General features: G+C 40.0%; 1 protein-coding gene across 1 annotated transcript in view; it reads left to right on the top strand.

Moving 5' to 3' along the window:
- Positions 1-410: 410 nt before the first annotated feature.
- Positions 411-24,477, top strand: part of LOC134728682 (phosphoglucomutase-like protein 5) — a gene marked incomplete at its 5' end in the record, with an annotated part of 32,659 nt that continues 8,592 nt past the window's right edge. The window contains 3 exons of the mRNA XM_063595092.1: positions 411-447; positions 9,841-10,029; positions 11,314-11,621. Of these exons, the coding sequence (XP_063451162.1) occupies positions 411-447; positions 9,841-10,029; positions 11,314-11,621 (534 nt within the window). The remainder of the gene's footprint in view (positions 448-9,840; positions 10,030-11,313; positions 11,622-24,477) is intronic.

Raw genomic sequence — 24,477 nt, 5'->3', positions numbered from 1 at the left:
GTCTGTTCAGATTTTTAAATTTCTTCATGAGTCAATCTTGGTAGGTTTTATGTGTCTGGGAATGTATCCATTTCTTCTAGATGATCCAATTAGTTAGTGTGTAATTATACCTAGCAGTTTCTTAGGATCCTTTGTATTTCTGTGATATTGGCTATGATGTTTCATCTTTCATTTCTGATTTTATGCTCTATTGAAAACATGAGGCATAGCAGGTAGGGGGCACTGGTCAGGACTTGGGGTATAAACTGGCAGATGTTAAGGTGGGTGATTCTGGTTAACTCAGAAACTGCGAAGTCCCGTGTGGAAGAATTAACTGCCTGTACTCACCTAGTAATGTATATCCTTGGTCAAAAAAGATCCAGCTGAGAATGTTGGATGAAGGGACCAAATCAATATTCATCATTATATTGAAAACAAGTCAGATTGGCTGTGGTCTTTTGACAGCAGGTCAGTGGCTAAGTCTATTTGAACAAAGTTAGGGCAGGTTCAAGGGAGAATCCTGAGATCGGTATTCTTTGTTCCATACAAACTTGCCTTTCAGTTTCTTCTCCCCATGCCTCCAGGATGTCCCTGCACAGCCCGTAGGGCCCCCTCCTTCAGTACCTTGCCTTACGAAGGGGAGAAAATGAGTTTTCCAATGTTAGCATATATTTAGCCTTCCAAAATTTTCTATTTCTATTTTAGGGGAGCTCTAGGAAAACAGCAGATTACTCTAAATCCCCAGGTAAAAATCTGAAATGGTGGAATTTCATATGACCAGGAGACATATTTTGGGGCAAGTGGGCTTTTCACAATCACTTGGACATGAAGGCATCTGCTGCTTCTATGCCTAAAATAGTCCTTCAATTTAGTAGTTTAATTCCTCTTCCTCTTTTTCAAATTTCAAGACAATACATGTAGTGACTGAACAATTTGGATCCAAGTTTCACTATTTAACTGCCAGTGTGACCTTGGGCGAGTCACTTAGTCTTTTCAAGGCTCAATTTCATCATGTAAAGTAGAAGTACAAACAATCCCTGACTCAGAATATTTTGACTTATGATTTTTCAACTTTAAGATAGTTTGAAAGCAATACACATTCAGCAGAAGCTGTACTTTGAGTACTCATACAACCATTCTGTTTTCCACTTTCAGTACAGTATTCATTATATTACATGAGATATTCAAAGCCCACTTTATTATAAAATGGGCTTTCTGTTAGATGATTTTGCCTAACTGTAGGTTAATGTGAGTGTTTAAGGTAGGCCGAGCTAAGCTATGATGTTTAGTAGGTTAAGTGTATTAAATGCATTTTCAGCTTACAATATTTTCATAAGTTTATTGGAATATAACCCCATTGTAAATTGAGGGGTATTTGTAATAATGATATCTCTTCAAGGAGACTTTGTGAGCCTCTCATAGGAAAATGCATACACAGATGCATATAAATATATAATCTTTCTTTTCCATACATATGATATTCTTTAAGGATATTCAAAAATCTGGAAACAGTTGCCTCCAGGGAGATAAATGGTAGTGGGTTGGGAAACTTTTAACTGTATACGCTTTTGTACCTTTTGCATTTTGAATCAGATGAATGTATAATCTACATAAAATATTAAGATTAAAACATCACCGAATAACTTATCAGGAGTTTGGTGAACATAAGGGAAGGCCTCCTATGGTGGCTGTATTTTTTTCAGTGTTGGTCACTGTTGGGCACTTCATAGAGCTTATTTCATTTCATCCTTACAAGCGCCGTAGGAGGAAGGGGCCCCAGAGGGATTCATGGTTAGAATAGCAGAGTAGGAGCATTTGGCAGCTATATTCTGTGTAGGTGATAACTTTAAAGATATTTCTGTTATAAAATGTTTCAAACATACAAAAAATATAGAGAAGCAGTTTTCTATAGTTATTAAATATTCTTAATGGGTAGTCACAGAAATTATCATCCAAAGTGGGATATTCTTGAGAGAAAAAGGAGGTTCTATTTATAATTATGGTGGGATAACAAACTTAAGATGAACAGCTCTGGACAAACTGGGTTGTATGGTTCCTGGAAAACAAGGATTACTGTAAATGTGAGTCCCGCCTTGTGCTTCTCTCTGTCCCACCAAGAAAATATGATCTTGATACAGATGTTCATTGTGTCAAGGCAACCATGGCAACCATGATCTAGATACACTGTTCAAGTTTTATGCTGATCCTACATATATATGTCTCAGGAACTTTCCAGAGTTTCCTTTGAGTGCTTCTAAATTTTGCATAAATGGTATGTTGTCCCTTGTCTCTTTTTAAAACCAGTAAGCCATTTTCCCTTCTTTTCCTGGAAAATTAAAGGAACAAAGACCAGGAAATAACAATGTATTAGCTAAGGTTCTGTTGATTGAAAGCAACAGAATCTAATTCTGGCTAGCTTAAACCATGCTAGGATTTAATGAAGAATACTGCAGAATCTTAGATATCTTATGACTGGGAAAGAGGAGGTTCAGGCAGTTCCTGGGATGTCAGCAACAGGTAGCTGTCAATTAACTGCCCCCACACCACCCACTGCTGCCGTCATCAATATAGCACACCACGATGGCTCCCAGCCTCTGTACGTCTGGGTTCCGGTGTTCAAATTCTAGAGACAGCAAGAGAAATCCCATTGAGTCAGGGATCCTTCCCTGGGTCACACTCCCTGCATATGGTCAGAAATGCAGGATTATGTACTAAAGACACAGCTAAAGAGGACCCACTTCACTGTTTTGGGACCATTTGCAGGGGAGGCAAAATTGTGAGCTACTCACTTAAAGAGGTGATAACCATAAGTTTGCAGGAAAAAAAAATTGGAGAAGAGAAGGATAACACTATCCTACGGTTTCTTCTGAAAATGGACGAAGGGAACAGCATTTCCATTTGGAAATTCTCTCCTGGCATTTCAATATTTATGGATTCTGAATTCTGAGAAAAATCAGTTGAGAAATTAGGAAAATGGGAAGGAACATTCTAATTTTCCTGTGAAAATTACAGCTTAATAGTCAGTATAGAGAATTTACTGGCTTGAAGAAATGCACTGACTTCAAGTCAAGCAAGATGAGGAAGCACTGACATGTGGAGATGAAAGTTAAGGTGAACAGGACAGGAGCAGTAAAGGAGCCTCAGTCAGACTTTCTTGTATCTGTTGCTGTGTTACAAGTGTGTGTTCATGGCCTTGTCCACTGCTAACAGTGAACCATTTCTGCAAATAAATATTAATGTGTTCCTAGGCATAGTATATGTTTTACAAATCCTATGAGAGGTTTTCTAAGAAATGCCAAGTTTTAGAAACAAAATATACCCTTAAATCGGAAATTTTGACAGTTGCTTCTTTCTAGTGCTATTCATCTTGCCAGGAGATCAGAATGTTATGTTATTTAAATGGTATTGGAGGGGATGATTGATGCCTTGTTTAACAATGTCATGTAAACTATGATTAAAGCATTAAGTATTTGTGGTGTCACCTTTCAATCTTTAAAGGACTTTTCTTTAGCATTTATTTTGTGATAACATTCATTTCTTTTTAATGTTTTCTCTATTAATGCTATTGGATTTTATAATCTTGTTACAATATGTTGGCTCATAATAATAATAAATCATCATTTGTTATCATATCTTTTTGAGACAGAAGACTACTAAAACTTTTCATATAATCCTGTTACAGAAAAAAACGACTATTTGCTTGTTATTATAGTCACTTATTATTTTTCAAAAACTTGTAAGTGAAGTGTTATGAAAATCATATGAATTTGGGAATTCCCAAGCATTCTCAGAAATTCTATTTCCTTGTTCCCAAATCCCAATGATTAATATCCGCCAGGAGTCGGAAAACAGTGAAAGGAAGTAACATCCTATGTTGGATACCTGGTAGGGTTAGTGAAGAAACGTTATTGCTGAGCTCTGTGTTACGCTCACGAATGATGCCATTGAGGAAGTCACGCTTGTTGAAAGGAACGCAGATACACAAAGAGTTTTGCTGCTGTCTGTTGGATAAGAACCCCCTGGTCGATTTCAGCTCCTACTGCAAGTTACAAAAATCAATCCAATGATAAATGAAAAGTGCCCAGTGTGCTGGGAAATAACTTATTTTTTGGCTTCAGAGGAAATTTTAGAAACAGTGCCAAGTGAAACGTAAAAACAAACTATGAAGACGTTCATGAATTTCCCTCTGAAGCTGACAGCCGTATTTTAGCAGATGGAACTCCTACTATTAGCCCAACTCTTGGGTTGAAACAGTGTGTCCAGGAAACCCTATGTTAAAATGCAATGTGTTGGGGATATTGTTCCTCTATTTGCTTGAGTTAATTTTCAAATTAGTGTACTCTTGCTTAGCTGTGCTCTGAGGGAATGAACAAAAGATTGGTAAACTCTGATGGAGAACACTGGTCAGGCAGGGCACATAGAATCCCTGGGGATGGTGGTTCCTGGCAAATGGGGGAGGAGGACCTGAGCCAGGCTTGGGCTGGGCTGGAGGAACATGAAGGTGGGATCTACTCACTACCCCCAAAACTGAGGGGTCCTGGTAACATATTATTTCACCCTCAGCCATGCAAATTCATTATTTTTATGGATAAAATAGTTTTAAAAAACTAATTTACATTGAAATGTTAAAATATTTATATAGAGATTAGAAATATTTATATAGAGATTATTGGGAATCCCCTCCTAAAGCCAACATAAAAACTACCAAAAAAAAACAAATTCCCTGTAGGCTAAGATTGCAAATGACTGATGGAATGTCATTTAAATTGAACATGGAAAATATATTTCCTCTTTAATAAAGATCTAAATTCTATTCTTTTTAGGAACCTTCAGAAATGAAATTCAACTATTAAAAAAAGTATAGAGAAGCCTTTAGAAAAGAAACTTTTCTTTTGCTGTATTATATATTAAAGAACTTTGATGAGAATAGTTCTAAAGTGTTTAATAATCGATTCCACTGATGTTTCTAGGTATTGTGGGGAACACCTAGAAATTAAATCTTCATCTTTGGCAGATCAGAGGCCTATTATTTTTAGGTAAAACAATTAAAATCTGCTTTTAATAAATCACAAATTTTGCAAGTTAGCCATTAATAGTAAGTGCTTTTCAAAGTTTGGCCCAATACATGAAAAAGCCAGAAAAACATACCGGCATTAGTTTTGCCCATCACCTTCTTATGCTGGCCTCAGGAGATTTATTAACAGCATTCAATATTTTAGGTAGGCTGGATGTGGTGGCTCATGCATGTAATCCCAGCACTTTGGGAGGCTGAGGTGGGAGGATGGCTTGAGACCAGGAGTTCAAGACCAGCCTGGTCAACCTAGTGAGCCCCTCGGTCTCTCTGAAAAGAAAAAAAATTTAGGTATCCTGTGGCTACCTCCAAAAACAAACTCCAGAGGAACTGAATTTTCTTTATTATTTCATGTGTTGGGATAATGGCTTCTTTTGCAGTTACTTACGAAGAATTTAAGGGTCAGTAAAAATATTTTTTCATCCTTAATAACATGAATTCTCTAATTTGTGTGTGATATAATGCTAGATATTGTGCCAAAAGTGTTACATAGACATAATCCATGCCCATTTTCAAAGATAATACTAATATAGAGAATAAGAATCATTATTATTGTAGTAATTATTATTTTAGTAATAGTAGTAATAATCAAAACAATTACATCAAACACTTATTAAACCCTTATTATGTGATAGGTACTGTGTAAGCAATTTCCACATATTAGCTCCTTAAATGTGATCACTAACCCCATGAGGTAGGTAGCATTATGTCCATTTTATAGATGCAGAAACTGAGCTTTGAAGAGGGAAAGCAACTTGCCCAAGGCCATGCAGGCAGTCATTGATAAGGGTGGGGAGCGAGAAGTTGAAGTCTGAGATGTAAGTTCACAGACACGAGTACACAAACACGTACAAGATACTCGTATGACATGTGGGGTTGCTTGAAATATGTAATTGACTTTCCCCAGCACAAGAAAGTGTTTGGACAGATTTCAAAGGGATCTAACACTTCCTCAGAGGACTGCCCTACGACATTTTTCCGTGTGCTTTTCTGCCTCTTGTCCTATACTTTTGGCATTTCTTCTGCTCTTAGAGGCAATGAGTCAACAGCATATTTTTAGCACCTCCTGTGTGCATAGAAGTGGCCCCTGACTCAATGGGAGTGTATAACTACCATGGGCCAAATCAGTGTGCTTTCCTGTTAGCCAGGGGATTATAGAAGAACACGCTCCCCTGATTCCAACAGAACTTGCTGCCACTCTGATGTCTTCATTGTAAGGCCTCTAAATGAATGTTCAAGAAATTCATGTTAAAGGCACGTGTCATATGTGTAACTTGTAAACATTTGTGTACTTGTCTCTGTGTCCTTACACCTCAGGCTTCAACTCTTGTTTTTACCTTTATCAATGACTACCTGTGTGCTGTGTGGCTTTGGACCAATTGCTCACCCCCTCTAAAGCTCAGTTTCTGCATCTGTAAAATGGATATAATGCCATATATACATAGATATAGATATACATACACCAATATATATACACACATATATATGTGTGTATATACATATATATGTGTGTATATACATATATATACACACATATATATGTGTGTATATACATATATATATATAATATACAAACTGAAATATATAGTTATATAAATATTTCAGTTTAAGTTTCAAAAATCACTGGAGGGTATTTTTATAATACCCTTCAGCAATTTTACCTGCTGCCTTTGCACATTCTGGTGAATTTCTAAATGGAAGTCTGATAGAGATTAATCTTTTAATGCATCATAAATAAAAAAGAAAATCACAGAATGATGTAGCTGGAGAGGACCCTGGGGATCTAGTGTTTCATGAAAGATTAATGTCCTTGATCTGTTTGTAAGTGTTTTGGAAAAATCTTCCATGGTCAAATAAAACTTGGCAATGTTGGATTAAAGTTAAGTAGGTTTTTTTTTTCCTGCAGAACTTCATAGTCTTTAATATGCTAATATGTTTTGTGAATCTACAAGGAATGAAGTGTTTCAATGCTTATTTTACCCAGATTCTCATTTTGGGACAGGCTGGTCAAGCTGAGTCAGCTAGTATATTCTCTAGATGGAGATGATGGCTGATGCCTTTTTGAGAGCAAGAGAGTCCCCAGGGGAAGCAAGGGTATATCAGTTGCTCCATTTCATGCCAAGGATCCTCAGTCTTTAGAGGCTCAGAGAAGGCTGAAAGGCTACTCTAGACTATCAGGGCTACCATTCATTGTGACCCATGCTACAGAGAAGCTTTGAGCTCAGTGCAAAGGAGTGACCAGCCCTTGAGAATCAGGAAAATTTATTTATTCCTGACCTAGTCCACTGAGGACATACAAGGAATGGGGCAGGGGAGTGTCACCAGCTATGGTTACAAGCTAGTCTGATTCTCTTTCATTAAGAAAACTGGTCCCTGTGAGTTTAGATTGGGAAGCACCAGGTTAAAAAATTTTTAGGCCAGGAGTGGTGGCCACTGTACTCCAGCCTGGGTGACAGAGTGAGAATCTGTCTTAAAAAAAAAAAAAAAAAGTTAAGTGATGTCTTCTGTTGAGGACCTCTCAGAACTTTTAATATGAAAGTGTGCATTGTGAAGAATGGGAGTAGAGTGTACAGGAGTTTTAAAAGCTACTTGGTCATGAAACTCTTGCTTTGTGCAGGATTTGAGGGGCACTAACATTCTGAGGAAAATATTTTGGGAAACATTGATCTAATCCAAACTTCTCATTTTACCAGCAAACCACTGTGGGGCCCTCTAAGTTTCCTTTCTCCATCATTGTGACAAATTCATTGGAATTAATTCAATCAAACCTGGGGTCAGCTTTGAAGAGATTTATTTAGCAGGTAAATCTGTTTTGTACATTTTGAGGGAGTTCTGAGTTTCCATAGTCAAAAACCACAGATCAATTTAACCAACCTTTATGGAATATCACCTATGGCCCAAAGACCCTTTAGCTACAGTGATGGTCTACAAAAATATAAACTGTAATTCTTGCAATACAGGAGATTAGTAATAATGGTAAATATAAAGATGATGACACCATGAATAGCTAACATTTATTGAATGCCTTTCTATTAGTCAGGCACTTTACTAAGTATTTTAATCCTCCCAACAATTTATGAGGTAGGGATTATAATAATTCCCATCTTATAGTGAGGACACTGAGGTTAGGAAATTATCCTAGCCTAAACGTTAAGTGTAAGCATGAATAGAAAGGTGTTATCAGCCTATAAGACATTCCTTTATGAGTGATACAAAATCCTATATAAATTCAGAGAAAAGAAAAGTGGTTTTAGAAATCCTTGATCAGTGAGTGTGAAGCATGTGGTGGCCCGGTTACTGTTTGGTTGCCCATCTGTCCTCCCTCTGGGGATCAGCACCCCCTTACTTTGGAAGAATTGTTTTCCTTTTCACTGTAAGGTTCTTTCTGGCTATGCGATGGGGCACATTGCCTCAAACTAGCCCTGTTCCAGTCTTTGAGAACCTGGAAATTGGAACCAAGGGAAGAGGATTGCCTCTTGAATGGTAATTCTCTAAAATCTAGTCTGAGGTGCTGGTGCCTAATCCCTGGGTCTGTGGAAGGAGCTGGGCTGTGAGAGGGGAGAATGATGTTGATGTCAAGAGAGAGGCAGGTGCTAGGAGCAGAGAGATGGAGGCCTGGAGGGTTTCTGGGCTTCTCTGAGGCTTAGGGTTTGGATCATTGTCTTCATTACTGGAACAAAGGATTTACCATACCTGCTCTTCTGGGAATGAAACTGTCCTGCTTTGCAAAATAAAGTGTCATTAGAAAGAGATCTTAAAAACCCCACACCATAGACAGGTGCACAGATCCGTAGAAGTGTTAAAGTTCTGTCTGTTGGATGCTAAGCCAAGACTCTTAAGTATGTTCTAAAGAGAAACTGGTGTGTGTAGGCTGTGCACTCCCAGGGAGATAAAAAGTTAGGAACTTTATGGGTTGGGCTTGGTGGCTCCCACCTGTAATCCCAGCACTGTGGGAGGCTAAAGTGGGCAGATTGATTGAGCTGAGGAGTTCGAGACCAGCCTAGGCAACATGGTGAAACCCCATGTCTACAAAAGCTACAAAAATTAGCTGGGCGTGGTGGCATGTACCTGTAGGCGGGAGGATCGCTTGAGCCCAAGAGGGAGAGGGTGCAGTGAGCCATGATTGTGCCACTGCACTCCACCTGGGTGACAGGAACTTTATGGGGAATGGGATCTTGGAGACTGAGTAGAGACTAGAGGAAAAAAAAAAAAACTACCTCCCCAACTGGCCACACTATTCTTTTAAAAAATTGTTAATTGACAAATTAAAATTGTATGTATTTACGGAGGTAAAATGTGATGTTATGATATATGTATACATTGTGGAATAATTAAATCCAGAGAATTAATAGATTCATCACCTCAAAACCTATCTTTTTTGTGGTGAGAACATTTGAAATTTATTGTCTTAGCAATTTTGAAATACACAATACTTCATTGTTAACTACAGTCACCATGCTGTGCTGTAGATCTCAACAAAATGTATTCTTCCTGTCTCAACTAAAACATTGTACTCTTTGACAACATTTCCCCATTCCTCTCACCCCCTCCAAAAACACCCATTCTTTATGTTGAAGAGAATGGCTAAAAAGTCCCAGCAGGTTTCATCTGACGGCTTCAGTGGTTGTCCCATCACACTTCAATGTTATTAATAGAAAGGGGAGGGGCAATACATAATTCGGACAGGCAGAAAGTACCATTGTAACCCCTTTCCTGACTTCACAGAAAAAGTCCTCTTGTTTTCATCTGTAAAATGGGAACTGCGTGAATACCATTATTCTTTTCTTCAGCCTCCAAAGAAAAAACAGATGCAAAGCCTTTTATCAATTGCAAAACAGTATACAATGTGTGTTATTACTCACAGTTGTCTTACTGTGACCAAACACTTTATAAGCCTGCGGCAAGTCAGCCTTACTCTCAGGAAGTGGACAATATTTGGGGAAGGAGAAGCAGCAGGATCTTTCAGGACAGTAGCCTTGGTGGGTCCAAAAATTCCTTGAGCGAAATGGGAGACAAAACTTTCTTCCTGTTTGGGGTTTATCCTGTTAGTCTTGTCTCTCTTCACTCCTATTTTCTATGGAGAATTTCCTGGTTTTGGAGTTTGGGTGCATTTTATGGAGAGGAGGCAGAACATCTTTAGCTCCAGCAGAATGAAAGGATACATGCAAAGGAACCTAGCACAGTATGTGGTACCCAGTTCCCCTTTAACTTGGCTTTATTCATTCACTCCTGGTAGGGCACTAATAAGGGATTTAGCCCCCTCCTATTGAAAACGATTAATTCAGGGAAGAGTTCAGGCAGTGTGGACAGAAACAGTGTAGGCCAAGCCTGTTTCTAAGGCAGGAGCTGGGTAGGGAGGGTGAGAAGGGCGAGAAGAATAGGGAAATATGTGTCGTCTGTGTTGCTGCTGTTGCAACCACCACAACAAACAAACAAGTGAAAAAAAAAAAAAAAAAGAATTATCCATACTGGAAAGTGTGCTGTTTTGGAGGAGGCTGGGGAAAGTGTGGATGGCTCGAGTGGGTCCTGTTGGATTGAAGTCTGACAGTGGTGATTCCCTTCAACAAATGGTCGGGGTGGGAGGGTACACACACACACACACACACACACACACACAAACCCCACATGCAGCGCCCAGCCTCCGATTTCAGCGCTGGAAGGAGATAACCATTCTTAGCTCGCCTTTCCAGGGTTATTTTTGGCTGAGGCTGTTCGCTGATGGCAAAAGGTTTCAGCCCCCTCCCAAATCCCTCCCCGTGCTTGTTCTAAAGAGAAACTGGTGCGTGTAGGCTGCGCACTCCCAGGGAGACAGGGAGACGGGCCTGGCGCCAGAGAGGAACCCGGACTCTGCCCAAAGTCTCGCCGCCCGCCGGCTGTTTTCTGGCGGAGGGTGTGCCCCGGAGGGCAGCGATCGCGCGTGAAGGCTGGGGCCAGGCGCGGGTGCAGGCGTCACCGGGGTCGGGCTAGCAGGCCCTGGAATCAGGCTTTTGGGACACCCCGAAAGTGAGTCCAACTTGGGGAGAAACTGAGGACACCTCGGGCGGTCTGGCAGCGGAGAAGTTGGGCGGGAGAAAACTTTACAGGAAGGCAGAAGCAATCTCCGCCGAGGGAGTCAGCGAGCAGCCGCGCGGAGAGGAGGGGCGGGCAGTCCCCAGGCGGGCGGGTGCAGGGCGCAGGGTGCCGACCTGCCGGAGAGGGGGCCTGGGTGCGAGGCGGAGTCCTGGCGCGTGGCCAGGTGGGCGGAGGCCCCCGGCAGGCTGCAGATTGCCTCCGGCCCCGGAAGCCTCAGCAGGACCGGCCAGGAGGCGCCACGGAGGGGAGCCCCATCCCGGTGTTGACAGTGCCCACCGCGCCCTACGAGGACCGGCGGCCGGCTGGCGGCGGGGGTCTGCGGCGACCTACCGGCCTCTTCGAGGGCCAGCGCAACTACCTGCCCAAATTCATCCAGAGCGTGCTATCGTCCATCGACCTGCGCGACCGTCGGGGCTGCACCACGGTGGTGGGCAGCGACGCCAGGTACTTTAGCAGGACGGCCATCGAGATCGTGGGGCAGATGGCCACGGCCAACAGGGTGAGTGTCCGGATGCCCCTCGCTTCCCGCCGCGCTGCCGCCATGCCCTCTCCTAGCCCTTGTCCCCCTGCTGCCTCCGGGCCCAGCTGGGAGGCCCCTGCCCGGCCCAGGCTTTGCTTCCTCACTCCCGCGTCCTCACCCTCCAGTGCCCCACTCCCGCCGTGCTTGCAGCCTCCCCGGCGCACCCCGGACACTGGGTTCTATTAGTACCCACCGCCCCCAAAAGCCTTGAGGGCTGTCCGTCGTTCCTGGAGCCACTCCGGGTGGCCTGGACTCTTCTCCGACTCTGCACACATCCCGCACCTGCTCATTTTTCTTTCGGACATTCTCTTACCCGGCCCTGTAGATTCCAAGGCAGCTCCCAGTTTTCCATATTGTTCCCAATGCGTTCACTGCCCACAGTCCCCACACAAACTTCTTTCCCAGGCTCACAACATAGTCCCTCTTCCCCGTGCCCTTTTTGCAATAATCTGCCAGTCCCCTAAGTCTTAGCTCTGCCTATTTAAGAGTAGTGGTGTCTCAGAACACACACACACACACACACGATCCCTGACATATTTGGCAAGAGTAGGCCCTGAAGGTTTTTAATATTTTGGTTCTTTAACCCAGTGGAATTACTGAATGATTTATTTAATTAGGGTAGGGATGGAGTGGATCCATTTGTTTGATGCTAAACAGCCTGAGCTCGCAGTTCCCAGGGGGCATATCTCTAAATGGTCTGAAATGAGATTTGCAGTGGTTTTCTTAATGCAATTCCCAACTTCTCTCCAAATGCCTTTTGACATTTGACAACATTTCATGCCTCTTCCCCTTTCGCTTTTCATCCTTGTTTTCTCTCCCTTCTCCCACGACCTCGGTAGTCTTCTGCAATCCAGATTCTCAGACTTCGGGTTTTTCTCCCTCTGCCCCTTTCCTCTCTGTCCTATAACTAGAAGCACCTTTTGGCATAGACCCGTATCCCAGTTTCCTCTTTCCCAGGTCCAGCAGCATCTCAAGGACATCTACAAGAGGGATACCTAACTTCAGGGGTCTCTGAATGATATGTGGGAAACATCGTCTAAAAAGGTAATTTTATCCTTATTCATGCAACCAGACCCACACTCATAGAACTTGTCTTTAAGGGGAATGACTTGCAGATGTATAAATGAGTGTTAACATCTTTAAAAGCAAAACTGAACATTTCCCTGGCATTTGTATTCCCTCCTTCCTTCCCAACCCTTTCCTTTTCATTTTCTCATTTATTATTAAAAACATTTTTAAAGGATCTCCATGCTTCATATTTATCTACTATAATTCCTCCTTCTCGGTGTTGCAGGGATAGGGAAAGAGGATTTTTTAAAAAACACAATAAAAAGCAATTGGGAGAAACAGGGCCAGTGGTGTTGGGGTGGGTAGTGGAATTGTGATTTTTGACTCCAGTAGACAATGATGCTGGATATATGGGGTTTGATTTCTCTCTGGCTCCTCACTTGAGATTGATGAAGTTTGGCTAGAATCAGGGAGTTGAAGAGAGGTTGACAAATGGTCTTTCACTCTTCTCTGACAGGCTGTTCCTGTGGAGTGATGGAGAATAATGAGCCTTGGGAGAGCTATGGGAGATCTCATACTCCTTCCCGAGCCAATTTTTTAGGGAGTGAGAGAAACATGGCCTGTCCAATACTTGTTGTGGGTCAGGATATTTTTGAAGCTATGGTTGTTGATTTGCATGGGGAAATTATTATGTCTTATTATTTCTTGTCCCACTTTACCATAAGGGCTCCTCAGCTTCTTACTTCAATGGGTCTTCCATGACAAACACACTTTATTAACTCAAAGAGTGGAATTTATTTTAACAGATAATTAGCATAGGTCAATATATGCTTAAAATAGAGTCAAATTAAACCTACTAGCTGTTATAAAGGACAGATGACAAAATCCACATAGAAGCATCGACTCTTAAATAATCTGAAAGTACTACTTCTAAGAGGGGCGGGCATGGGTGAAGGGAATGGTGGACATGTTTCAGAATTTCAAACGCCAACTTTAACCAATCGTTTCCTCATTTTGTTCACCTTCTTGGGGGCTTATGCTAAAGTGAAGTGAATAGCCATAAGGCTGGCTTCAGGAGAAAGGTGGTCTAAAAGAACTGGATAATTAAAAGCAAAATTGGTCTCGAATGATTGAAAATTGATGAGAATGTGCTTGTCTCCTGATTTGGCATCCTGAGTTAGACTCAGGAATACTGAACATGGATCCCAAAGGCTTTGGTCTTTTTTGATATCCTATTGGATAATCATAAGCAGGCTAGAAAAATAGGAAACTAGAATTTTTTCTCTTTGAACTGACAAATCTGACCAGTGGGCTGCATTCTCTATATCTGAAAAATCTTGGTTTTGATTGAAAAAGTTAATTTTACAAAGCAATTTTCTTTTTTTAAATTAAATTTCTTTTTTTTTTTTTTGACACAGGGTCTCACTTTGTTGCCCAGGCTGGAGTGCAATGGTACAGTCTTGGCTCACTGTAGCCTTGACCTCCCCAGATTCAGGTGATCTTCCCACCTCAGCCTCCTGAGTAGCTGGGGCTATAGGTGCACGCCACTACGCACAGCTGATTTTTGTGTTTTTACTACTCATAGGGTTTCTCTGTGTTGCCCAGTCTGGTCTCAAACTCCTGATCTCAAGAGATCTGCCTGCCTTGGCCTCCTAAAGTGTCATGAACCACCATGCCCAGCCTACAAAGCAATGTTCTAGGAAAAACTACAGTTACTCTTTGATTATGTAATTGCTGGAGAAGAAAAGCATGGCATTTCTAAAATGATGAACTATATTACTTATATTTTAATATCTCATAAAGTTTGAAATAGACATTTCAAACATAAACATGTATAAAAATTTTTATAAATTATAAAATCAAAAACATTTTACAATTATTTTATTATAAAATTATTATAGAATCAAAAACATTATAAATTAAACAACTTTTTAAAAAATTTATTTTGGGATTTCCCATGGAGTGATGGAGAATAATGAGCCTTGGGAGAGCTATGGCAGCTCTCATACTCCTTCCTGGGCCAACTTTTTTAGGAAATGGGAGAAATATACCCTGTTCAATGTTTATTGTGGGTCAGGATATTTTTGAAGCTATAGTTGTTGATTTGCTTCAAACTTTAAAAAAATTATTATAAAATTATGGGATGTAAAAAAATTTATTATAAAACTTTGAAATTTTCAAACTTTCAGAAAAGCAGAGAGATGAGATTAATGGCACTCACAGGCAAGCATAGAGCATAGATTGTAAACATTTTGCTATATTTGTGTCATGACTATTTTTTGCTTGTGTTTGAAAGTATATTAAAGAAAATGATATTTTACCCCTAAATCCTTTAGTACAGATTTCTAAAAAAAAGAACATTTTCCTGTATAGTTACAAAATCATCTTTTCAAACAAAATAAAAAATGGCTTTTTTATATCATTTATTACCCAGTCCACATTCAGATTTCCTCAATTATTATGAAATGTCCTTTTATTTTTTGAGACAAAGTCTTGCTCTTTCACACAGCCTGAAGTGCAGTGAAACAATCATAGCTCATTGCAGCCTCAAACTCCTGGGCTCAAGTGATCTTCCTGCCTCAGCTTCCTGAGTAGCTAGGACTATAGGTGCACACCACCATGCCCAGCTAATTTATTGTTTTTGTAGAGATGGAGGTCTTACTACGTTGCCCAGGCTGGTCTCAAACTCCTGGCCTCAAGTGATCCTTCCAGCTTGGTCTCCCTGAAATATCTTTTGTGGCTGGTTTGTTCAAATTAGTTTCTTCTAATCAAGGGACACACATTGCATTAGATTATTTAGCTCAAGACTTTTTTAACCTGGAAAATACCCATACTCTTTGTTTATGTATTTATTTAGTGAAATTGACTTGTTGAAAAACTAGTCAGTTGTCCTGTAGAATATTTCCCCTTCTGGAATTTTCTGGTTGCTTTTTATGGTGTCATTTAACTTTTCACTCTGTTTTTTCCTGGTTAACTGGAAGTTAGTTCTAAAGGCTTTTAGGCCTGCTATAACAAAATACCAAAAACTGGATGACTTATAAAGAACAGAAATTTATTTCTCACAGTTCTAGAGGCTAGCAAGTTTAAGATCAAGGAGCATGTGGTTTTGATATCTGGTTAGGACCAACTTTCTGGTTCATAGATTGGCCTTCCTGCTGGGCCCTCACATAGTGGGAGAGACTAGCTAGCCCTCTGGGGCCTCTTTTATAAGGGCACTAATTCCAATCATGAAGCCTCTGTCCTTATGATCTAATGACCCCCTAAAGGCCCCACCTTTTAATACCAGCACCTTTGGGGTTAGGATGTCAACATATTAATTTGGGGAAGACATACACGTTCAGCCCATTGCAAGGTTTAGTTAGATTCAGGTTCAACTTCTTTTTTTAAAGACTATTTCATAGGCAATAATGTGTATTCACATCCCATCATTAGTGATGGTGAGATGATCGCAAGGTTAGGGTGATCACTGCCTATCTCCTCTGCTATATTCCCCCTTGGGTCAAGCCAGTAGTCTGTGACGTGAACTTTGTACCATGTGTATATTCAGTTATATTCTGTATCAATAGTTACTTGATTGTTTTAGCATTTATTAATGATCCTTGCTTGAGTTGATTATTTCATTAGGGGTTTCAAAATGGTGAATTTCTAATTCTCTAATTCTGTCTACATGCTTTAGCTGGCATTTTTCTATAAGCAGACCATTTTCTTCACAACTGGGTTATTTGGCTACCCTGAAACATAGTTCCTTCCGGGAAGGCAGAACATATGTTTATTTCTGTCTTTTAAAAATTACTGGTGTTTGGAGTGAAGATTAGGTGAGCTAACTACCTCCACAGGTGACAAATGAATTTTGTTTTGTCTCACTTTTGCTTTTTTGAATATCACTGTGGCTGCTTGGATTTTTATATTTAATTTGAATGGATTAGGGAATAAATGAGAAGATAGGTTTTATCTGTTTCTGTAGTTTTTATGTGGCTGTGTGAACTTACTTTTAAAAATCCCCAGAAATATTTTAATTCCCCTTTAAAGATATAAACTATGTCATACTATAAAGCAAAAGAAAAACCAATCATGTGAAGAGTAAATAGTATCGTTTAAACGAATTGTGGTTAAGCTTAGTTTGTAACTAATTAGTTTTTTATTTTCTTTCTACTTTTATCTGCTTCAGAGCCTCTTCAGTGGTTTAGATCTTCTATGTGTCAAATTATTCTAATCTCTTAAAAAGTTTAAGAGCTAAAATACAACACAATGACTACAAGAATGCCCTTGTCCTTTTCTGGGTAGGTACACCTAAGGCAACTTCTTTTTCTCTTCTTTGTTCTCTTCTTCTTTCTTATTCTTAAATCATCTTCAATATTGGACAGATGACAGCACTATGCCTGCCTCAAGAGGTTTCTGACTTTTTCTTTTTCTTTTTTTTTTTTTTTTTTTTTTTGAGATGGAGTCTTGCTCTGTCACCCAGGCTAGAGTGCAGTGGCACAATCTTGGCTCACTACAACTTCTGCCTCCTGGGTTCCAGTGATTCTGCCAACTCAGCCTCCTGAGTAGCTGGGGTTACAGGCATGCACCACCACGCCTAGCTAATTTTTTGTATTTTTACTAGAGACGGGGTTTCACCATGTCGGCCAGGCTGGTCTTGAACTCCTGACCTCAAGGGATCTGCCTGCCTTGGCCTCCCAAAGTGCTGGGATTACACGTGTGAGCCTCTGCGCCCGGCCGTTTCTGACTTTTTCTAAAGTCTTCTTTCTCTGGAGATGACATTATATAATAGCACTGTTCAATAGAAGTTTCTTTGATGATGGATCTGTTCTATAATCTGCATTGTCCCAGCCACTAGCCATATGTGACTACTGTAACACTTGAAATGTGGCTAGAGCAACTGAAGAACTGAATTTTGCATTTTACTGAATTTTAATTAATTAAAATAGAAATGCAAATAACCGTAAGTGGTTAGTAGCTACTATACTGGACAGCAAAGATCTATAATTCAGCATTTAAAATCGATTTTGTTTTGTTTTCAAAAATGGAGTCAGACTGTTACAACCCAAAAGAACTGTAGGTTAAATTAAGGTAAATCACCAAATACTACATACACATTTGGGAAATCCAAACCAGATTTTTTCATGTGATAACCACACCCTCTTTTGACTTTAGCCTTGGAGGTAATGGAGTATGGCAGAAAAAACCCTGTATCAGCAGCTGGAAGACTCATCTTCTTTTCCTAGCTCTGCCATATATTGACCAAAAGAGTCAAAGTCCATTCAGATGGTTGAGGGGCCTTGGAATTTTGTTTTTGGTTTTCACATACAAGTTGGAGGGCAGATGCGTTAACCTCTTGAAATACCCAGAAACCACTTGTTTCCTCATCTAAAAATCAGGTATGACAGGATCATTTAATTATCCTGCAAATCAGATGAAGCACTGCATATGAAAGCACTTTGTAACATCGATAGCACTGGGAAATGTAAAGACCTTTTACTGAAATATAAAGGTGTATGGTCAACTGAATATATCTCAGATAGTTATGATTTGACTGTATATATTGAATATAACCTGTAGTGGGCCCCTTGGTAAACAGCTTACAGTTTTGTTGCAAGTTTTAGCCAAGAGAAAATTTATTTGTTGACTAGTCATGCCCTTTATTGGCCACATGATGAGCAGCAAAGATATTAACACACAGTGCACCTTGCAGAATTCAAGAATGTCTCAGTGTCTTGTGAACTAGGAAGCTGAAATGCAGTGTTATGCAGAAGGCTGGCTCAGTAGGAGCCTTGGGAGTGTCCTCCAGATAGATGTTTGTGCAGGTTGTATTTGATTCCAGTTGGCCATGAAAAGCTGGTTGCTCTAAAGAATGAGAATATACTTGGTTTTGCATTTACTAGAACTATCTGGGGAACAAATCTTGGGGTGGAAGAAAGAAGGGAGGGAGGGAAAGCTGTGCTTCAATACCTAGGGCTTCTTTCCTGGAATGGATCTGAGAATCTGGGATTGGGTAGCTAATATCTCATCTCTAGAAGGGAGAAAGAACTGGGTGGTGATGGCTTTGTATTTTCTATTGGAGTTCACTACAGAATAGGTGAATGGAATGGGCTGCTATGATCCAGACATTAGGGAGGACAGGTTTGTGATACATTAGAAAACTTGAATGAGCCCTTCTATGATTCTCTCTTCCCTCTTTCTGCTTCCCGTTCTTAATCACCATCTGCAGGTTGTAGAATTAGCAAATCTATTATGTGAGCAATAGCAAACTTACAGGAGCCCTTGGCTCCATCTATCTCCCTGTTTGTGTCAGTTCCTTCTGGATGCTTTTAGTCTGTGGTCTTCATTCACTCTTTTTATGGGGAAGTAAAAGGAGTGGGACAGATTATGAGAACAGCTGGGTCCTCCCAGTTGCTGGGGTGGTTATTTTAAGCTTTGTTTAATGTGTCCAGAGACCCAGAAGGCATTTTTAACTAAGCTGCTTTATTAAATCTTGTGATAAAGCATAGTGATGTTTATTGAAAAGGCAGACACACAACAGCAACATTATGCGTGAAACTTGCTCTAAGAATTTTCTATAACATCTGTTCTCTTTGAGCCTTTTGTGAACTCTGGAAGTTTGCTAGTTTCTATACAGACTTGAGGACAAGAAGTTGGAACCCACTTTTGGAGATGTCCAAGCATAGGTATTGGAATCATTAATCCTAACCCTCTCAGTTTTAAGGCCCCGGATACCCTTCTGTTAGACAACAGTAACATGAGCAGGCACTGTAATAACATTTAAACAAGATTATTTGGAAATAATGGACAAGAAAAATTAGTATAAATTGTTTGGGGATTTTAAAATTAAAGATAAAAAGCTAGGGCTTCAATGACCTGTGCCAGCCTATAGCCTTAAGACTCAATTTGCAAACACTCAAGATTTGGCCAATATGCCTCTACTACTTCTACTTAACACAGTCAAAGGGAAATTTTTAGATTCTTTCATCTGATTTGACTCTCTTAGTTACGAATAAGAGGATATCTAGAATATATATGTGACTTGTTAAAATGAAAATCCACCTTCTCTGAGTCTTCAAATATCTTTCATATCTTACATTTTTAGTCACATCAACTTTTGAAGTCATGTCCGTAGTTGTATGAAAAGAGAAATTTCAGGAACTTTCAACCTCAAAAGTTCTTTTTCTTAGTCTGAAGTCGTAGAAGCATTTGACTTTTACTTTCTCTTTTTAAGTTTGTACTAGCAGGTATTTTGTATAAATATAATATTTAATTATTGCCTTTGTATTCTTTTTCTCTAGTAAACATTCTCGTTTTTAGCTATCAATATGTAGTTTTACATTTAGGGATTTCTAATGGAAAGAAAAAGGAATCTGAAATCAGAGGACGAGAGTTTATTCTACTTGACCAAACACATACAAAATACTGGAAGGAGAGTTTTACAACAAATATTTAATATCTATGACAGGTAAAAAGTTTTTTGAAATCAAGAAAATTCAAACAATTCAATACAAATATCATCAATAATAACACATGAACAGGTGGCCAACCTTATTAATAACCAGAGAATTATAAATTAAAACAATCCATCAACTTGTAAAAAAGATGAAATTACCCAGAGTTGGTGTAGGTGATGGAAAATTGTCATGTTTGTATACTGTTCATAGAAGTTAAATTGACATAACTTTTTGGTCAGGCAATTTGGATGTATATATCTAAATTAATAGAGTAGTTTTCTAATAACCTGGGAATCTCTTAATCTAAGAATCTTTACTGTAGATTTTTCTAGAACAAATGTACAAACATCTGTGTACAAGGGTACTCACTGCAGCATTTTGCTAAGGAAAAACTCAGAAAAAATCTATATGTTCAACAGAGAACAGGTACATAATTTATGACACAACTGCACTATATACACCACTAAAATAAAGGATATAAATTTATATGTAGTATGAAAAAGATGTGAATGATAGTTTGTTGGTGAAAAACAGCAATGACTGGAATATTGTGTGTAACGTAATCCTGCTTTTCTCTATATAATGTAGGCATAGAAAATAGGATTGAAAGGACATACTCTAGTCAACAGTGTATATAGCTTGGGTGGAGGGGGTGTATAATGGGGAAGGAGAGTCCCTTTTCCTATCTATTCCATATACATCTCTGGATTTAAAAGATCATACATGCATATGCGTTACCTTCAAAATTAAAATGAAAAGAAACAAAAGGAGAAGTTTTGGATTTGAATCATGATACTACTGTTTGCAACTTCTATGACCGTGGGGAAGTCGCCTAGCCTCCTGGGGTTTATTTCCTCATTTATAAAAATAGGGAAAGTAATAATACTTCTCTACATATCTTCTAGGGTTGTTGGGAGGATTGAATGTGATAATGGGTTACAGCGTTATGAATTATTTATTCATATAACACAATTATTATAAAAATATTTTGATCTGATTAAAATAAAAGAAGGACGAGATCGTGTGTGTTTTTCAGTCCCAGTAGCTTTACTAACCAGAAAGCGCCTGCTGATGTGGTGATCACAGTTGCTTTGGTGCAGCTTCCTCTTGACTTTTGGCATTTCTCCATGCTGCTAGCTAAGGCTGAGGTGGCGACTGTGGAAGGTGTGATCTCCTCCCCCTCCCAGCACACATTTGTGTGCATACTCACACTCACGCACACACAAACACACACATGCACACTCTATCACAGTACATGAGGTGGCAGCAGCTGCTCCGGCATAGACTTTCACACAACATAAAGGGCTTTTTTGGTGTGGTCTGTGCATTATTTCCTGTTAAGCATGAGCTGAGTCAGTGCCATGCTTTTCCATCTGAAACCTTTCTGAGGCTCAGGCTGTGTTAAGAGCAAACCCTCTCCCCTCCGTGCCCACCCCATGGCCCTCTACTGAAGCCAGATCATAATCTGCTCATTTCATGAGGATTTTCAAACCGAATGGACTGGGCCAAGTGAGAGATCACTGAAAGGAACAGACCAAGCAGAGGCTAAGAGACTCCACGCTAATCTGCTGAGTCGTCTGAAAATGCACAGCTGTGGGAGCTCACGGTGCTTTAAAGTACTTTGGCAGGATGTTTGTTCAGGGGGCCTGTTCCTGCAGCCCTGCTGAATGTTTGGTTAGGAGGCATAATCATTTTTTGGACAGGATCTCCCAAATGTAAAGTGATAGATGCTAATGTGGAATATAATACAGAAGATCCAGCTTGGGTGTCATAAATAACAATAAATTGTTTAATCTTGCTGAGTTGTAAATCTATGATTACCAGAGGTCTTTAGATCACTGGAACATAGTATGGGGGCAGGGGCACTTAGCAAATAGGCAGTTATTATTTTCCAACCAGACAGAAACTGGTCTGATGGAAGTTATCTAAAAAGGCATACACATGTATTGTAATTAATTGTGACAATTACTCAGAGAAAACACATGGCCCTAAAGAGGCTGAGGGTTTTTTTTCTACCTATAAATGTATATGTATATTCACCTATATTCTACCTATGTATAAGTAAGAGAATGAGTTTTTGTTTTGGGGATATATATTTATACGTATCTATACAGATAGATATACACATACTTAATTTCTGTCTACCTATTAAGGTGCGGTGCCAGATGGAAAGTATTTCTAAGCATTTAGATAGCTTATTCTATAGCATATGTGTGCATATAGCCCCCCCCATAAAGCTTTGTCTCTTTTCTGAATATATTTAACAAGAGGCTAGAACAGAGTCCAAAATGTCAGAAATGTTTGAACATTCCATAGAAATGAAGGAGGTGTTTCCAAATGACCTATGTTTCTATGGCAATAAATAGAACTTGTGCTGCGTTGGATGGGTCAGGAGTAAGGAATATAAACAGTGTAAGTATGACTATTCCAGGCAGAAATCTACCTTGTAAGAACAGCTTTGTGCAGTGAGCTCAACAACATTGATCAGTTAGCAGTCCGGTTCAGTACAACATTGATCAGGTGGCAAGCCGGTTCGGCAGTGCCAGTCGAAGACACAGATGGGGACAATCAAAGAAGATGCAGGTCAGGACAAGGATGCAGACATGTACCTGTCATTACCATGGACTTCAGCAGCTTCTTAGTGAGCAGGTTTATGATCAAAGAAGAAAGACATCGTTGATATGTAAGCATGTTACAATTAATTTGCTGTTTAGTTATTAGCAAACTACATCCAGTTTTTAGTTTTTAGGTTTTTTTTTCTTTTTTCTTTTTGAAACAGGTTCTTGTTCTGTCATCCAGGCTGGAGAGCAGTCGTTATCCAAGCTCACTGCAGCCTTAAACTCCTGGGCTCCGTGGATCCTCCCACCTCAGCCTCCCAAGAAGCTGGGACTACAGGTGCACGCCACCATGGCCAGCTAATTTTTCTTATTTTTTTGTAGAGATGAGGTCTTGCTGTATTGCCCAGGCTGCTCTTGAGCTCCTGGCTTCAAGCCATCCTCCTGTCTTGGTTTCCCAAAGTGCTGGGACTATAGGTGTGACTCACCATGCCTGGCCTACATCCAGTTTAATTTATACTACAGTGTGGGTTTAGTCCTCAAACATGTTTTTGTTTTACATATAAAAATTTGAGGTAAAAGAACATTTTTACATTGGTCAATAATGGTACATTTAAACAATGGACGACTATATCCATTAAAATCGTGTTGTGGAAGAATATTCAGTGACATGGAAAGATTGACTCAAGGGCAAGTGAAACGTGTCAAGAGTCTGTTAGGTACTAGACACTGTAAACTGGGTCTTGGCTGTGTTACTTGCTTACATCCTCCATCATGTGATCTTTTAGATAACAAAATCGAGATACATAGGGATTTGGGATCTTGTGCAAAGTCACCCAGGCAGTAGGTGGCAAAGTCAATTCTTACATTCTTTCCCATTGAAAACCAAAATCTCAGCTTACCTCAGGGCACTCAACTCTGCTTTCTTGACCCACACCCAGGTAGACCCAATGGACACTTGTAGTTCTTATCCAGCTGGGGTGGTCACCTCATAAAATGGCAACATGTGGGGCCCTTTCTTGTTCTAGTGAGTCAGACTGTATACCTTAAAGATTTCAGAGCACTTCCTATGTACTGAAATTGCCTCATTACCAGGAAGGACGTACTTCCAATTTTCACCACCTCCATTTTGCATCCAAGGAAGATTAGATTTCTTGATCTTCTCAATGAAATCTTGAGAAATGGGTGGGCCGATTGAAGAACAGGACTTGGGCCACACTTCTAGATGCCTGTGACTTTTCTGCACTTATTCAGATATTAGGAATTGATTATGAAATCCATGGTGGTTTGATGCTAATGAACTCTCATCTATCTCTCCAGCATGTGTGTAAAGACTTCCAGAGGTACAGGAAGTTGAGGATGAGCTCTCTTACTTCCATCTGGTCTCCATGTAACAAATCATATAACTGCACAATTATCCAAATGCAAATGAAGGAGTCCCTTGATGTTTGGATAACCACATTCATGCCTCGAGTTTGTTATTTCTTGAAATTGCCCTTATCCATCTCCTGTTTACCCATGGACAACACTACTTCACGGCTGGCACTCTGCAACCCACGGCAGCTTGGCTTTGGGGTTCCTTCCAGTGTTTTGTTTTTGTTTTTAACCGAGAAGACAGGAAACAGGCATCTTTGTGTATATGGCTTGCCACAGCCCTTCGTAGATGGACATGGTGGAGGCTGTGTGGTCCTGGAGAACACTTCCTCTGTGAAGCATCAGGGAAGTTTCTGTTCATTGTGTCTTCACTCTCTCCAATTCACTTGGGGAGTGATAGGGATTATAACACAGTGAGCAGAGGATATTGGGGAATGCCATGCTTAATTTTCTTTTCTTTTT

Source organism: Pan paniscus, chromosome 13 (assembly GCF_029289425.2).
Source record: "Pan paniscus chromosome 13, NHGRI_mPanPan1-v2.0_pri, whole genome shotgun sequence".
Taxonomy (NCBI): Eukaryota; Metazoa; Chordata; class Mammalia; order Primates; family Hominidae; genus Pan; species Pan paniscus.
Note: the sequence above shows the minus strand (reverse complement) of the source record. Positions and strands in the feature narration are given on the sequence as shown.